Source organism: Aedes albopictus, chromosome 2 (genome assembly GCF_035046485.1).
Source record: "Aedes albopictus strain Foshan chromosome 2, AalbF5, whole genome shotgun sequence".
In the NCBI taxonomy this organism is placed as follows: Eukaryota; Metazoa; Arthropoda; class Insecta; order Diptera; family Culicidae; genus Aedes; species Aedes albopictus.
This window is the reverse complement of record NC_085137.1, coordinates 159,511,371-159,529,475: the sequence shown is the minus strand read 5'-3', so window position 1 is coordinate 159,529,475 and position 18,105 is coordinate 159,511,371. Positions and strand designations below refer to the sequence as shown.

The window sequence follows — 18,105 nt, the reverse complement described above, 5'->3', positions numbered from 1 at the left end:
ACACAATATGAGGTCAACTGATAAATGTCTACTTATGCTGTTAAACAGTTTCTTTGATGACCTTGGCCTGGAAAGATCAAGATCATCTTTGAACGAAATTTGGGTGGCTTGCATAATAAATTGACCTACGAATTTATTTTCTTGGCTCCAACGTTTGGAACCCAATTTGTAATCTTCACAGTCGAAAATCGCAGAACAATATTGAGATCATCATTTGTTCATTTTTATACCAGAACATTACAAATTATAAATGTAAATATACAATACATGTGAATGATTAAAATTTAGCTGTCAAAGCCTACATTTGTTGTAAAAATCTGAGAGCAATACAATATGGATTTCTCCGGTGGTCACTCCGGTGAACACGTGGAACAAATATGACTATTCATTAGGGGCCCCTATAACCATAGCTGTAAAGGAATTCAGCATGAGGGTGACGGGCTCGATTTACGGTCGGCCTAGGAACTTTTTATAAGTGAAATTACTCTTACTTCCTTGGGCACACAGTCAGGTTTTTTTACGTGGAGGATACGTACCGCGTAAAAAAAACTCAGTTCAAAATTCAGAAACCGCAAAAAAAGTTCTCACCATTTCTCGACGAATCATGCAAAAATAAGACGATGAATTTTTTTTGGATGGAGTTTTTATTTACGCGGCCGCGTAAAAAAACCGCGTGAAAAAAGACCTGACTGTATAGTATCCTCGTGCCTGCAACACGATATACATACATAGCTGAGAAGCAGATTTTTTCCAGTAGGGATGTTACGCCAAGAAGAAGAAGAAGATTACTATCAATCTTTTTGTGTAACACAAGAACAACAGACATGAAAATCCACGAAGGTTGCACCATGTGTAACCGGGTTTCGGAGCGAAAACTATACGAAGTTCATTGTCGTTACCCAATTGACCACCTTCCGCAATCCCTGTAACCCGTTCCACATTGACCAGACCTGCCCAGAACCCTTCAAAAATGGTCTTGAACAATATGTTTCTCATTTCAGTGAAGTGTGCAGAGAAGTTATGCAATAAAATGCATAAAGGTTATACATTTGTGGATTTTTAAGTACATAGCAATGATGAAAACTAAAATTTCGGATGTTCCGGATTTCCGGAACCGGTTCTCAATAATTAGTCAATTTTAATGTCTATAATCAAAGTCCACGTGAATACCTATCCAACGATCCTTGGACGGTCCTGATTACTTGTTTGGTTGCAAAGTTATAGCTTGCCAAAGTTAGGGTCTCTAAAGCGGCATTTTTCAGTTGAAGCAGGTTCCCGGTGGCCACAGTGGCCAAATCCGGATTTCTCCAGTGGTTTTGAAAACTAGACTTGTGCTCCTTTCATTGGAGCCAAAGAGATCCAAAATCGGACAAACCGCTGATTTTTGCGAGCTGTCCAAAGTTTGGGGTAAAAAATGACCCCAGGGTCTTATTTGTAACTTTTTTTAGGGACTAAGGAAGGTTAAGCAGTATTGGTCGTTTCCCTGAAAACGATATTGCCAGATTCTTATCCTGTAAAAACTTCATGCCTTCTCTAAACGGGATTTCTTCTCTAAATGAAAAACTATCAATGTAGAATACAATACACTGGTAAACATCTTTATTTTCCTTTTTGTACATCATTTTTATACTGATTCTTAAATCCATTCTAAGATATGTTAGCATATTACAATCTTGCTTCCTTTGCCTATATCTTAGTATACAATCACATGTCTTCTCAAGTAGAGCATTCTCATTCCGATTCCTTCTCATCACGCACCGTTCTGTCAGCCCTCAACCACGTGGTGCTTCCAGCGAACAAAACAATGCTACCAATAAATACAACTTTTTTTGGGTTTGTCTTTTACACAAGGATATAAATTATGTTTTAATATAAAAAAAAACTTCAACAAAACTCCCTACACGCAAAAATGTGCAAGATAGAAACGAGACCAGTTTCCGCTCGCTTGCCTCCTTTATTTATAAATCCGCAGCAAGTCGCTCGATTTCATCGATGATGTAGTTCATGTCCGATTTGTCCAGGGCCGAGTTCTGCAGCACCAAGCGGAAGAAGTTCGGCTTATCGTGGATCGGTTGGTAGGTGATCATCATCGAGCCCTCCCGCATCATGCGTTCCTTGACCTTGGGCGCCACCTTGTGGAGCCGTTCGGTGAACTCGGCGCTGTCCCGTGGCACGCTTCGTAAACCCGGCGGAACGTACCAGAAGCACACGTTGGTGCATTCGGGAGTTTCCACGACCATTTCGAACCCGTCCCGTGCCTTAATACTGTTGGTGAAGTGTTCAGCGTTCTCGAACACCTTGTCGATGTGCTGCTCCAGTCCGGATGTGCCCTTGGCACGCCACATGAACCAGAACTTGAGCACGTCGGCCCGGCGGCCACACTGGATGTGCTTGTCGCCGGTGTCGTACTGGGTGTCGTAGAACTTGTCCTTCTGGAAGAGATAGGTGGCGTTGGTCGAGTGGCACTCCGACAGGATTCCCTCGTGGCGGGTCAGGAAAGTGGAACATTGCTGTGGAGCGGCGAGCAGCTTGTGTGGATTCCAGGTGACCGAGTCCGATCTGGTGGGAAGATGGGAGATAGTTTATTATTATTATTTTTTAAATTTGGTAACAAGAAATTTACATTTCTAATGATCATCCAGATTTATTTGGAAAGTTAAATACGGACGTATAAATATAATTCAAACATATTCAAACTAGAACATTCATTCATTTATTTAGTTAACATCAAATTCATGATAATACTGAATCAACAATTTGCCGCCATAATACTCGATTTGCAGCTGCAGCTCTCCAACGTCGGTCACGCCCAACACTCGCCAGATCACGCTCCACCTGGTCCGCCCATCGTGCTCTCTGCGCTCCACGCCTTCTTGTACCAACCGGATGGTTAGCAAACTCCAACTTTGCAGGGTTGTTGTCCGGCATTCTTGCAACATGCCCTGCCCACCGTATCCTTCCGGCTTTGGCTACCTTCTGGATGCTGGGTTCGCCATAAAGTGCAGCGAGCTCGTGGTTCATCCTTCTCCGCCACACACCGTTCTCCTGCACGCCGCCGAAGATCGTCCTTAGCACCCGTCGCTCGAAAACTCCGAGTGCTTGCATGTCCTCCTCGAGCATCGTCCACGTCTTGTGCCCGTAGAGAACCACCGGTCTTATTAACGTCTTGTACATGGTACATTTGGTGCGGGGGTGAATCTTTTTTGACCACAGTTTCTTCTGGAGCCCATAATAGGTACGACTTCCACTGATGATGCGCCTTCGTATTTCACGGCTCACGTTATTGTCAGCCGTTAGCAAGGAACCGAGGTAGACGAATTCTTCTACCACCTCGAAAGTATCCCCGTCTATCGTAACATTGCTGCCAAGGCTTGTCCTGTCTCGCTCAGTCCCACCTACCAGCATGTACTTTGTCTTAGCCGCATTCACCACCAGTCCGACCTTTGCTGCTTCACGTTTCAGGCGGGTGTACTGTTCTGCCACCGTTCCAAATGTCCTAGCAATAATATCCATGTCATCCGCAAAACATACAAATTGACTGGATTTCGTGAAGATCGTACCCCGGCTGTTGAGCCCGGCTCGTCGCATAACACCTTCCAGGGCGATGTTGAATAGTAGGCAGGAAAGTCCATCACCTTGTCGTAGTCCCCGTCGAGATTCAAATAAACTGGATAGTTCACCCGAAATCCTTACGCTGTTCTGCACACCGTCCATCGTTGCTCTTATCAGTCTAGTCAGCTTCCCGGGAAAGCTGTTCTCGTCCATAATTTTCCATAGCTCTGTGCGGTCGATACTGTCGTATGCCGCTTTGAAGTCGATGAACAGGTGATGCGTTGGGACCTGGTATTCACGGCATTTCTGGAGGATTTGCCGTACGGTGAAGATCTGGTCCGTTGTCGACCGGCCGTCGATGAAACCGGCTTGGTAACTTCCCACGAACTCATTTACTTTAGGTGAAAGACGACGGAAGATGATCTGGGATAGCACTTTGTAGGCGGCATTCAAAATGGTGATCGCTCGAAAGTTCTCACACATTAACTTGTCGCCTTTCTTGTGGATGGGATAGATTATCCCTTCCTTCCACTCCTCCGGTAGCTGTTCGGTTTCCCAGATCTTGACAACTAACTGGTGCAGACAGGTGGCCAACTTTTCCGGGCCCATCTTGATGAGTTCCGCTGCGATACCGTCCTTACCAGCCGCTTTGTTGTTTTTGAGCTGGTGGATGGCATCCTTAACTTCCCTCAGCGTGGGAGTTGGTTCGTTCCCGTCCTCTGTTGCACCAACATAGTCATTTCCTCCGCTGCTTTGGTCCTCCGTGCCTACATTCTCTTCGCCATTCAGGTGCTCGTCGAAGTGCTGCTTCCACCTTTCGATCACCTCACGTTTGTCCGTCAGGAGGCTCCCATCCTTATCCCTGCAGATTTCGGCTTGCGGCACGTAGCCTTTGCGGGATGCGTTGAGCTTCTGGTAGAACTTGCGTGTTTCCTGTGAACGGCACAGCAGTTCCATTTCCTCGCACTCCGCTTCTTCCAGGCGGCGCTTTTTCTTCCGGAAGAGACGGGTCTGCTGCTTCCGCTTCTGTCTGTATCGCTCCACATTCTGTCGGGTTCCATGCTGCAGCATTACCGCCCGCGCTGCATCCTTCTCCTCCAGAACCGCTCTGCACTCCTCGTCGAACCAATCGTTTCGTCGACTCCGTTCTACGTACCCGATAGTGCTCTCGGCTGCGTTGTTGATGGCTGCTTTGACTTTACTCCAGCAGTCCTCTAGAGGGGCCACATCGAGCACACCCTCGTCCGGCAACGCTGCCTCGAGATTCTGCGAGATTCAAACTAGAACATCTAGTGTACAAATCTCAAAATCTTAACACATAAGTAGAGCGTGAAATGGCGACCGTAACATTTGTAATCACGAGTGTAACTTGTTTTTTTCGTCGCATAAACGGCTAACCATCACAGCCATACCCATTGATTAGCAGATAGAGCATGGTAAACTTTGCGTGCACATTAGTTAGGGTATTTTAGCTTATAGTGGTCTACTATTGTCACCGATTTAACATGATAAGAGAATACGATCTACCCAATAGAGGACCTCAACAATCCAATAATGATCCTCAGGGGGTTTATTATAGGATAATTTGAGCAAGATTTGAAAAGATTACACCAGTTTACAGCATTTTGGAACTCGGTAAGCTGATGATCATTATTATTGTAAAATGATGCCCTGTGTTCAAAAACATGAAGAAAAAAAAAACGCAGTAGAGCGGATTTTTTTTTTGAATTTCCATATAAGGCTGACAATTTGAAATCGATTTTTGTTCTATTTTCAAGCAAAGTTACTTCCTTCTTACATCTCATTCTCCGTAACTAATGCTCCGATTGAGCTGATTTTTTTCTGTAACTCGCTAACACATCTTATATTTCAAATGTATCTTGAGGAAGAATTTTTAAATTGACTTTTTCTTATTGAAAAAAAAAAACACAAATCTTCATTATTTTTTTTTAAGATTTACTAAAATTTTAGAAGATCGGTTCATCAGTAGGTCGGCTCTAGAGGCACGTTCTCCTCCATTCGGGAAATTTGTGCCATCGGTTCATATACTCACCAATAACTCGATTTTCATCAATCTGATGAAACAATTGTGTTCAGATGATCGAACCATATTATATTCAGCTTTCAATCCATGTCAAGAGATTGAAAATTGGTTAACTGTAACGCAAGATATAAAGTGCTACGATATTTTTGCACTAATCGAAAAATATTAAATAAAATGGAAAATGCATTTCTATGCTGACAACATAACGAGAAATTTATTAGCGCAATTGGGGCAGCTGTACTCTATTTGCATTTTCTCGACTGTCCAGAACGCTATGAAGCTGATTTTTTTCAGTATAGTTAGGGGATTACATAGCCTTGTTACCTTCAAAAAAATTACGAGTTAGATTGGAAGGTAACCGAAGAATAACTGTAAGTAGACAGAAATTCCAATATGAGTAATAGGATGGCCCAAAGATTTTTATGAAAGTTCAAACCGAAAATATTCTGATTATTTCTACCTTAATTTGCTGTTTAAGACACTCATAAGCTACAGCGAAAATTTGAGGAGAATCGATAAATTCTAAGGGGACTCTACACGAATTTGAAATTTATGTGGGAAAATGGGGGAAGTACAAAATGTTTGGGATAGGTAATTTTTTTTCTCTTTTTTAACATGTTGTAACTTTTCATAGAGTGCATAAAACATTTTCAAATTTTGACTGTTTGTCTACCTATTCCATGTGTATATGTGCATTATTGGTAGAAATTAGAACTCAATTGATTAATCTTTCGCGAAGCTAGAACCGTTCTCGTAAAACACTTTTTAAAAGCTAATTATAATAACTATTTTCAAGACAACTAATTATTAAACTGTCATATCTCGGAGACCAGTGAACCAAAGTGAATGAAATTTTGAACGTTTATCAACAATATATAAATGCTTGAACATTTTTTAAAACATAGGTACTTTTTAAACGTTGAAAAAAGTTATGATAGATTGACACTTTTTGGAGTTCTGTTGTTGTCTCCGTTTCTTGCAATTTGAACATTATAGTTACCCAAAGTTTTGCTCGAACAACATACAATTAGGCAAGGAATCATAATACCCACGCTTTTCGCACCATTTCATTGCAGAAACGGAGAATTGACCTTCTCACCATACAAAAATTCAACTCATTGCTACAATTCTAGTACTACAACGAACGTGTCCTATAGGACAAATCGGTGAAGTACTAGATTTGTAGTAATGAGCTGAATTTCAGTATGGTGAGAAGGTCAATTCTCCGTTTCTGCAATAAAATGGCGCAAAAAGCGTGGGTTTTATGATTCCTTGCCTGATTTGATGCTGTTTAAGCAAAACTTTGAGCAACAGTGTTGTTGTTTTCTCCATTTCTTGCAACATAAACAACATAGTTATCCAAAGTTTTGCTCAAACAGCATGAAATTAAGCAAGGAATCATAAAACCCACGCTTTTTGCACCATTTCTTTGCAGAAACGGAGAATTGACCTTCTCACCATACTAACTCTCTAAACAGAATACCAAGTAACATCAGTGTTGTACCTTTGAATTCCGCCCCCTAGATTTCTCTAGAAAATTCTCCAGAGATTGTGATATGCATCTTAGATTTTTTTGAAATTTTTAAGGGATTCTCCTAGGAACACTTTCAAAAATTTCTTCGGTTTTCTTTAGACTTCCATAGTCCACCCAATTTTTTGTAGCATTCCATTATAAGACCCATAGATTTCCTCAGTAGTTCCTCCATGGATCCTTAAAAAATTCCAGTGATTACTTTGATAATCCTTCCAAAGGATCTAAAGGGATTTTTGTCACGGATTCATTCAGAAATATTTCCAGGAGTTCTTAAAAAAAACTCTGATTCCTTCACATCATCCTCTAAGAATTCATCCAGAGGTCTCTTTAGAAAATCTCGCAAAATTACCTTCAAAACTTTCCTTAACAAAATTCTTCAGGTATTCCTTAAAAAACCCAGGGAATCTTTCAGAAAACCTTTTAGGTATTCTTTTGGGAAATCCTTTAAAGATTCCTTTAGAAATTCCTCTAGAGGTTCCAAAAGAAATTTCTCCGAAAACTCGTTAAGAAAATATTTTATTGATTCTTTCCGGAATGGGGCACGGTCAGTGTAGTACTAGATTTGTAGTAATGAGCTTCATTTTTGTATGGTGAGAAGGTCAGTTCTCCGTTTCTGCAATGAAATAGTGCAAAAAGCGTGGGTTTTATGATTCCTTGCCTAATTTGATGATGTTTGAGCAAAACTAAAACAAAACTGTAAAGAGTATTGAGGTGACTTTTAATGAATTTTTACAAGTTTACCTGGATAAAGCGTTAAGCCTGGATAAAAGGATTAAGCAATTCATATAGTGGCTCATGCTGAATGAGCATTGGTGACCGTACACTTTGTATTTGCTACTCTAGAGCAAGCAGAATCGTACAGAGAATCAATAGATGGGGTTTTGTCATTAACACACCTTCCTCAATGTACGCGTTCCGAGAGCTCAATCTTTGTAATAACCAAATGATCTTTAATAATATTAATAAACTTATTAAAACTATTGTACAATACAACATGAACCAAAATTGCACTACATCATAAGACAATGCCATTTCATATTTCAATACTCAATTATTGACACGTAAACAACTTAATACTTATTAACGTACTCATCAAATCAAACAATATAGATTACTGGAATTGAACATACGAAACAAACATTATTCTGAAATAGATCTTTACGACAAAGGCTTCCAACACAGAGAAACGGAAAGCAGTTGTTTACGCAATTTGAGATTCACATAATGGTTTTGGTAGTGAACCGATGATTCTGTATGTGAGTTGGTAATTTCGGTACCAGGATAAGGGTTCTGCAGAAATGAAGGTTTTGGAAACACAATAGAATGTTAGAAGAGTTGGTGTTATCACATTGCAGATACAGATTACTGTAAGCGTATCTTACAGGAACAAGATAGGGACTTCACACTTAGAAAAAAATCACTGCCTTCGGTAATGTTTTACCGAAATCTCAACCGTTAAGTTTGTTTTACAGGAAAAATTCGGTAAAGTTATCCACTTTTACCGAGCTTCGTTAGAGTTTGACAGATAAACGATGAGAATTTACCGAAATTTGGTATTTTTTACAGAATTTCTTTAAAAATCCATTACCGAACGCTCAGCAGTTGAGATTTCGGTAAAAATTACCGAACGCGACTAGTTATGTAGCTTGAACAATTTGCTTGAAATAGTTGATTACGATGAAATAATTACATGCATCAATAATCAATAGGAAACGTTCGACGTAGTACTAGAATTGTAGTAATGAGCTGAATTTTTGTATGGTGAGAAGATGAATTCTCCGTTTCTGCAATGAAATGGTGCGAAAAGCGTGGATATTATGATTCCTTGCCTAATTTGATGCTGTTTGAGTAAAACTTTGGATAACTATGTTGTTTATGTTGCAAGAAATTGAGAACCTTGCTCAAACAGCATCAAATTAGGCAAGGAATCGTAATACCCACGCTTTTTGCACCATTTCATTGCAGAAACGGAGAATTGACCTTCGCACCATACTTAAATTCAGCTCATTACTACAAATCTAGTACTTCACCGATCTTTCCTATAGGAAACGTTCGATGTAGTACTAAAATTGTAGCAATGAGCTGAATTTTTGTATGGTGAGAATATGAATTTTCCGTTTCTGCAATGAAATGGTGCGAAAACCGTGGGTATTATGATTCCTTGCCTAATTGTATGAGTAAAACTTTGGGTAACTATATTGTTCAAATTACAATAAATGGAGACAACAACAAAACTGTTGCCCAAAGTTTTGCTCAAACAGCATTAAATTAGACAATGCCCAAGTAACCACGGTGCTGAAGCCTTATTGCATGCAGATATACGGTATACTTAGAGCAATCATTACTTTACATGCAAACTTAAAGTTGATTTAAAGTGGAAATGGGCAATTATGCGACTGCTTCAAGATTATACCAGTATAATCCTAATTTGGTTCTATAATTGCCCACTTCCACTTTAAATCAACCTTAAGTTTGCATGTAAAGTAATGATTGCACTAAATACACCGTATATCTGCATGTAATAAGGCTTCAGCACTGTGGTTACTTGGGTGAATTATACTTTATGCACCATTTCATTGCAGAGACAGATAATTCTACAGACCTTCTCATCATACAAAAATTCAGCTCATTACTTAAAATCGAATACATCCTGATTGTGTCCTATTGTACTGGAATAGGACGCAATCGGTGAAGTACTAGATAGAAAGAAGTGAGCTGGATTTTGTATGGTGAGATATCAATTCTCAAACTCAATTCTCAAAGCAAATCAATTCAAACAGCGTGGGTATTATGAGAAAATAACAGTGTTGTTGTTTTCTCCATTTATTGCAACATAAACAACATAGTTATCCAAAGTTTTGCTCAAACAGCATTGAATTAGGCAATGAATCATAATACTCACGCTGTTTGCACCATATCATTGCAGAAACGGAGAATTGACCTTCTCACCATACAAAAATTCAGCTCATTACTTCAATTCTAGTACTGCACCGATTGTGTCCTATAGGAGGCAATCAGTGAAGTACTAGATTGAAAGTAGTGAGCTGGATTTTTGTATGGTGAGATGTTCAATTCTCCATTTCTGCAATGAAATGGTTCAAACAGCGTGGGTTATATGATTTCTTGACTAATTTGATGCTGTTTGAGCAAAAGTTTGGGTAACTGTGTTGTTGAAGTTGCATGAAATAAATAATACAACAACAAAGTTATCCAAACTTTTGCTCAAACAGCATCAAATTAGCCAAGAAATCATACGACCCACGCTGTTTGCACCAATTCATTGCAAAAATGGAGAATTGAACATCTCACCATACAAAAATCCAGCTCACTACTTTCAATCTAGTACTTCACTGATTGCCTCCTATAGGACACAATCGGTGCAGTACTAGAATTGAAGTAATGAGCTGAATTTTTGTATGGTGAGAAGGTCAATTCTCCGTTTCTGCAATGATATGGTGCAAACAGCGTGAGTATTATGATTCATTGCCTAATTCAATGCTGTTTGAGCAAAACTTTGGATAACTATGTTGTTTATGTTGCAATAAATGGAGAAAACAACAACACTGTTATTTTCTCATAATACCCACGCTGTTTGAATTGATTTGCTTTGAGAATTGAGTTTGAGAATTGATATCTCACCATACAAAATCCAGCTCACTCCTTTCTATCTAGTACTTCACCGATTGCGTCCTATTCCAGTACAATAGGACACAATCAGGATGTATTCGATTTTTAGTAATGAGCTGAATTTTTGTATGATGAGAAGGTCTGTAGAATTATCTGTCTCTGCAATGAAATGGTGCATAAAGTATAATTCACCCAAGTAACCACAGTGCTGAAGCCTTATTACATGCAGATATACGGTGTATTTAGTGCAATCATTACTTTACATGCAAACTTAAGGTTGATTTAAAGTGGAAGTGGGCAATTATAGAACCAAATTAGGATTATACTGGTATAATCTTGAAGCAGTCGCATAATTGCCCATTTCCACTTTAAATCAACTTTAAGTTTGCATGTAAAGTAATGATTGCTCTAAGTATACCGTATATCTGCATGCAATAAGGCTTCAGCACCGTGGTTACTTGGGCATTGTCTAATTTAATGCTGTTTGAGCAAAACTTTGGGCAACAGTTTTGTTGTTGTCTCCATTTATTGTAATTTGAACAATATAGTTACCCAAAGTTTTACTCATACAATTAGGCAAGGAATCATAATACCCACGGTTTTCGCACCATTTCATTGCAGAAACGGAAAATTCATATTCTCACCATACAAAAATTCAGCTCATTGCTACAATTTTAGTACTACATCGAACGTTTCCTATAGGAAAGATCGGTGAAGTACTAGATTTGTAGTAATGAGCTGAATTTAAGTATGGTGCGAAGGTCAATTCTCCGTTTCTGCAATGAAATGGTGCAAAAAGCGTGGGTATTACGATTCCTTGCCTAATTTGATGCTGTTTGAGCAAGGTTCTCAATTTCTTGCAACATAAACAACATAGTTATCCAAAGTTTTACTCAAACAGCATCAAATTAGGCAAGGAATCATAATATCCACGCTTTTCGCACCATTTCATTGCAGAAACGGAGAATTCATCTTCTCACCATACAAAAATTCAGCTCATTACTACAATTCTAGTACTACGTCGAACGTTTCCTATTGATTGTTGATGCATGTAATAGGACAGATCGGTGAAGTACTAGATTTGTAGTAATGAGCTGAATTTTAGTATGGTGAGAAGGTCAATTCTCCGATTCTGCAGTGAAATGGTGCAAAAAGCGTGGGTATTATGATTATTTGCCTAATTTGATGCTGTTTGAGCAAACCTTCGGGCAACAGTGTTGTTGTTTTCTTCATTTCTTGCAACATAAACAACATACCCTAGTAACCATTTGCACTATATTTCGCCAGATTTGGCTCACAGGGCTATTAAGCGGCCAATATAGAGCGTGTCAGCTCCTTAATAGCATTATATTCGTCTTCAGATGAATTATAGTGCCTCATGGTTACTTGGGTAGTTATCCAAAGTTTTGCTCAAACAGCATCAAATTAGGCAAGGAATCATAATACCCACGCTTTTTGTACTATTTCATTGCAGAAACAGAGAACTGTCCTTCTCACCATACAAAAATTCAGCTCATTACTACAAATCTAGTACTACACCGAACGTGCCCCATTATTTCACCGTAATCAACTATTTCAAGCAAATTGTTCAAGCTACATAACTAGTCGCGTTCGGTAATTTTTACCGAAATCTCAACTGCTGAGCGTTCGGTAATGGATTTTTAAAGAAATTCTGTAAAAAATACCAAATTTCGGTAAATTCTCATCGTTTATCTGTCAAACTCTAACGAAGCTCGGTAAAAGTGGATAACTTTACCGAATTTTTCCTGTAAAACAAACTTAACGGTTGAGATTTCGGTAAAACATTACCGAAGGCAGTGATTTTTTTCTAAGTGTGAAGTCCCTATCTTGTTCCTGTAAGATACGCTTACAGTAATCTGTATCTGCAATGTGATAACACCTGTTCTGGCAGCACGGACGACGTTCAGCATCACCGCCTCTAGAATCCCACTCAACGAATGAATAGCTACGGTTGACACAATGAGCTGCCATAGCACAATAGCAAAAGGCAGAAACGTGTGGCACTTTTTCGTATGCTAGAGAAGATGCAGTGTGATGCTAATTTGATGAAGAATTCGATTATATGATTAGTTTGGTGCGAGTTATTTTGTGCTGATTTACGTTGAATTTGGTTCTGCTTAAGTCGTTAACTTGAAATTTATAAACGTTAGGAGTAGGTAAAGAAACCGTTTATTCCTCACAGGGATTTGTATACACTTCTTAATGCCGGTTTCTCATATAGAATATAGCGTTCCGGCGGCTTGTATTGAGGGTTGCAATTATATCGTGTGCATAGAGATATTCGCTGTGACTAGGTATGCTTAAAGGATGAATTCGAAGTTTTACGCTTTGTTAATCAATGTTACTCTCAGGCAACGACTATACGTGATTTCTGTTACATCGATCCAAAGGGGTTTGCTATCGATATAGGCAAGATCAAATGTATTGCTATAACATGACTCTCTCGAAATGAACTCTAATAAAATCCCTTTTTTAGCTTTGAGCTGCACATACAAACTGCTGCTGGAAGACCCTTCGCCTATCCGAACAACACCAACTCTTCTAACATTCTATTGTGTTTCCAAAACCTTCATTTCTGCAGAACCCTTATCCTGGTACCGAAATTACCAACTCACATACAGAATCATCGGTTCACTACCAAAACCATTATGTGAATCTCAAATTGCGTAAACAACTGCTTTCCGTTTCTCTGTGTTGGAAGCCTTTGTCGTAAAGATCTATTCCAGAATAATGTTTGTTTCGTATGTTCAATTCCAGTAATCTATATTGTTTGATTTGATGAGTACGTTAATAAGTATTAAGTTGTTTACGTGTCAATAATTGAGTATTGAAATATGAAATGGCATTGTCTTATGATGTAGTGCAATTTTGGTTCATGTTGTATTGTACAATAGTTTTAATAAGTTTATTAATGTTATTAAAGATCATTTGGTTATTACAAAGATTGAGCTCTCGGAACGCGTACATTGAGGAAGGTGTGTTAATGACAAAACCCCATCTATTGATTCTCTGTACGATTCTGCTTGCTCTAGAGTAGCAAATACAAAGTGTACGGTCACCAATGCTCATTCAGCATGACCCGCATAGTTGTAAACTATAAGGACACCATTTCGCATATTGTTCACAACAATCTGCTACAATGCCTGAACAATATCACATGTTGTTCGTCATCACAGTAAGTGATAGTGTGTGCATATTGTAGTAACCCATTTGGCATATTGTAATGGGCCTTCTCACAATATGGGGAATAGGCGGTTAAGTTAGGTTACAATAAAAAATCAGCATTTTTCTCGAACAAAAATTTTACAATACTGTATGTCATAGTGTAGACATATTATCCATTTTTTGCAAGGATAAGTGCAAGTCAAATTGTTTAAAAGTGGTTGAACCATAAATTTGGCAGAAAAGCACAACATCAACAGAGACAGTTCATGTATTGTGCTATATACTAGAATTAACAGTATCCTGTATTGTAAGAATCTATTTGTATTTTGTAGATATTCATCAATCGCAAGTAATAAACTGTTTTCTAATAACTGCTATCGCAAGCAATAAAAATTGAAGTTCAATTATATCAGTTATAACTTGTTTGCGAAATCAGCTACTAGAAAAAAGCATATTACTTTAATAAGACAAGCTGAAACCAATTAATTTAAATACCTAGTATATTTATAATAAACACTGGAAAATATTGGGTACAATCAAAATCATTTCGTTGTTACACTAAATGGGAATAAACTTGTAATTATTTGTAGCCACTGAATTTGAATTGTAAAATGTGCATTGGAATGCTGGCAGTTCATCCAAGTGCTTCAAATATTGTCGTCGCGGTTGAAACCCGAAGTTTCCCCACACCCGACAATCGAATTTTCTCAAAATCCATACGTGAAACCTAACGTCGGACGTAGTGCGCTGGATAGCGGACCTGGCCCTTTATCCAGCGCACTGTGCCCGACGTACGTCCGACACACGGTTTAGGAGAAAAATCTATTTTCGCGTGTCAAAAATTCCGATTTTCAACTGCACGAACAATATAGCCCCATCATTGAAATGCTTACAAATTTAGCTTACCGTATCAAGTCACTTTTGTTGATGTATATATTTCAATTCAAATTCAGTGGCGACAGGTGAAAATATTATTTTCCCACTTCCTGAATGTGACGAGGAACCGTCCCAAAATAGCACAACTTGGAGATGACGAGTCTGACCAACTGAGTTGTCCAAACATCCTGTTGAAGGAATTGTCGCCGAAGCAGCTTGGTGCACCTCCTACAGTCGCCAGTGATTAGTTCCGTGCACATTCATCGGATCTTTCAACATTCACACATTCTTTCCATCCGGCTGTTCACTTCCGCATTCACGCGGCTCCTGCGCTGCGGACCCGTCTCGGTCCATTATCGGCTCCACTCCTTCCTGGGAAACCTGGAAACAAAAGAAAAACGGTTTTCGCTCATTGAAAACATTATCTACCAGACAAAATATTAACTTACCTTCAAGATTATATTTCCTTCAGAACGAGGCTGGATTACTCTCGGGATTACTAGTAGGTCCGGGGTCTGCTCCGATCCGCACGTTCCTTTCAGGAGGAATAATTATCCCGAGTTCAGGTGGCAGCTGGTCCGCAGGTTGCTGCTTGCGATGGTGGCGTTGAAAATTGTTTGCTCCTTTTGCTCCTGCAGCGCGCACACTGGGGCAGGATTGAAAATACATGGAAAAAACCTCTAGCTCGTCGAGATGTCGAGATCGACACTTGGTGTCTTCAGAGAAAATATTTCTATGAACAAAGTCGATATTCTGAACGGTAGTATATTTTTCTTGCGTTATTCGCATAAAAGTCCTATAAGTCATTTTGGCCATCTTTCATTTTAGCGGTATGGTGTCTTCGGCAAAGTTGTTTGGCTATTTATGCTCAAAAAGTTTGCCGAAGACGTCAAATTTCCAAAGCCTACTGTTCTTGAGATATTAACCGTTTTATAAAATACCTATCTAAAATCAAGTTTTTTTTATTAAATTACGTTTGTAAACGAATTTAATGCCCGTTTTCGAGTTACAATAATCAAAAATACTAAAATAAAACATATATCAAAGAAATTAGTTGGAAAAAACAAAATATGCATTGATTTTTTATAGAAAGTTCCTGAAAATCACGCAAAATGTATATAGGACGTTCTTGCAGTCGGGCAAGTTCGGGCAAGTTTTTTCATCGGCGATCACCTAAAAAATACATAAGCTTTTATGTAAATTTTTTTCACCGACATGATATTTGATGATTTTTTTAAAATAGCGTTCAAAGTTTACTGTTTTGTGTGAATTAGAACAACATTTTTGCAGATATTTTACCATGTTGTATGTTCCCAATTGAACCATGAGAAGTAAAAATGCAATCTAGTCACAGGTTTAGTTATTTTTAAGCTTCAAACAAATTGTAAAACACAAAAATGTCCTAAACACGCCATTTAGCCTTGGTTTTATCATTATCTTATATAATCTTATTTAATAGAAATATTTTTTGTGTGTTCAATGATCTAAAAACTCACTTTTATTGGCGTTTCGGACATTTTTGTGTTTTACAATTTGTTTGAAGCTTAAAAATAACTAAACCTGTAACTAGATTGCATTTATACTTCTCTTGGTTCACTTTGCATCATACAACATGATAAAATATCTGCAAAAATGTTGTACTAATTCACACAAAACAGTAAACTTTGAACGCTATTTAAAAAATATCATCAAATATCATGTCGGTGAAAAAAATTTACATGAAAGTTTATGTATTTTTTAGGTGATCGCCGATGAAAAAACTTGCCCGAACTTGCCCGACTGCAAGAACGTCCTATATACATTTTGCGTGATTTTCAGGAACTTTCTATAAAAAATCAATGCATATTTTGTTTTTTTCAACTAATTTCTTTGATATATGTTTTATTTTAGTATTTTTCATTATTATAACTCGAAAACGGACATTAAATTTGTTTACAAACGTCATTTAATGAAAAAACTCGATTTTAGATAGGCATTTTACAAAACGATTAATATCTCAAGAACAGTAGGCTTTGGAAATTTGACGTCTTCGGTAAACTTTTTTATAAATAGCCGAACAACTTTGCCGAAGACACCATACCGCTAAAATGAAAGATGGCCAAAATGACTTATAGGACTTTTATGCGAATAACGCAAGAAAAATATGCTACCGTTCAGAATATCGACCTTGTTCATAGAAATATTTTCTCTGAAGACACCAAGTGTCGATCTCGACATCTCGACGAGCTAGAGGTTTTTTCCATGTATTTTCAATCCTGCCCCAGTGTGGCGCGGTTAACAAAACTCGCATATCTTTTGAAAAGGGCTTATCCCAGTTGTGTGGTAATTTGAGTAATCAAAAATCGAACAATAAAAATTATTTATGTTAAATTAATTCATCCTCGCGAGGAAAACATGTTAAAAAACTTTAATACAAATAATGAAAAATAATAGTGCGCCACACAAACAGAAGCTGGGTGTGTAGCAATGCAACGAAATGTAAATTAAAATTAGTTGCCAATATTTTTAAATGGTTACGTTCGCGAAATAAGCTTTAATGAACAATTATACGACACATATAGAAAACCCATCGCTTACAAATACAATGCATACTACTGTATGCCATGTTGTTGAACAAAAATTCTGTATAGTAAAATATACATGTGTGAGTGTGAGTATGTTTCTCAAATCTAAAAACCAACAGTATACCATAAGGTGATCCTACATTGCAACAATTCAATGCGAGTTTTCATTCTCTTATCATTCAACAATGCCTGGATACTATGGTAAATTGTCACAACTTGATATGCTTTTTGCAAACTGTTGATTACAGTATTTAGATTTTGTTTCATATAGCTTAACATAAAACTAGCTCCTTGATATATAGTTACCTCGTCAGTTAAAGGCAATTTATTGTTTGGAACTTATGGCAAATTGTATTTTGCTATGCGGGGAGCCACTATATGAATTGCTTAATCCTTTTATCCAGGCTTAACGCTTTATCCAGGTAAACTTGTAAAAATTCATTTAAAGTCACCTCAATACTCTTTACAGTTTTGTTTTAGTTTTGCTCAAACATCATCAAATTAGGCAAGGAATCATAAAACCCACGCTTTTTGCACTATTTCATTGCAGAAACGGAGAACTGACCTTCTCACCATACAAAAATGCAGCTCATTACTACAAATCTAGTACTACACTGACCGTGCCCCATTCCGGAAGGAATCAATAAAATATTTTCTTAACGAGTTTTCGGAGAAATTTCTTTTGGAACCTCTAGAGGAATTTCTAAAGGAATCTCTAAAGG

General features: G+C 38.1%; 1 protein-coding gene and 1 long non-coding RNA gene across 2 annotated transcripts in view; both read right to left on the bottom strand.

Moving 5' to 3' along the window:
* Positions 1–1,572: 1,572 nt before the first annotated feature.
* Positions 1,573–18,105, bottom strand: part of LOC109407253 (cysteine sulfinic acid decarboxylase) — a 45,006-nt gene continuing 28,473 nt past the window's right edge. Inside the window, exon 4 of the mRNA XM_029858852.2 lies at positions 1,573–2,559. Coding sequence (XP_029714712.1) covers positions 1,959–2,559 — 601 coding nt within the window. The 3' untranslated portion in view covers positions 1,573–1,958. The remainder of the gene's footprint in view (positions 2,560–18,105) is intronic.
* On the bottom strand, positions 14,426–15,455 carry LOC134285932 (uncharacterized). Its single transcript, XR_009996813.1, has 2 exons — positions 15,269–15,455; positions 14,426–15,200 (listed from the first exon to the last, which is right to left on the bottom strand). It is a non-coding gene; the product is annotated as an uncharacterized LOC134285932 (long non-coding RNA).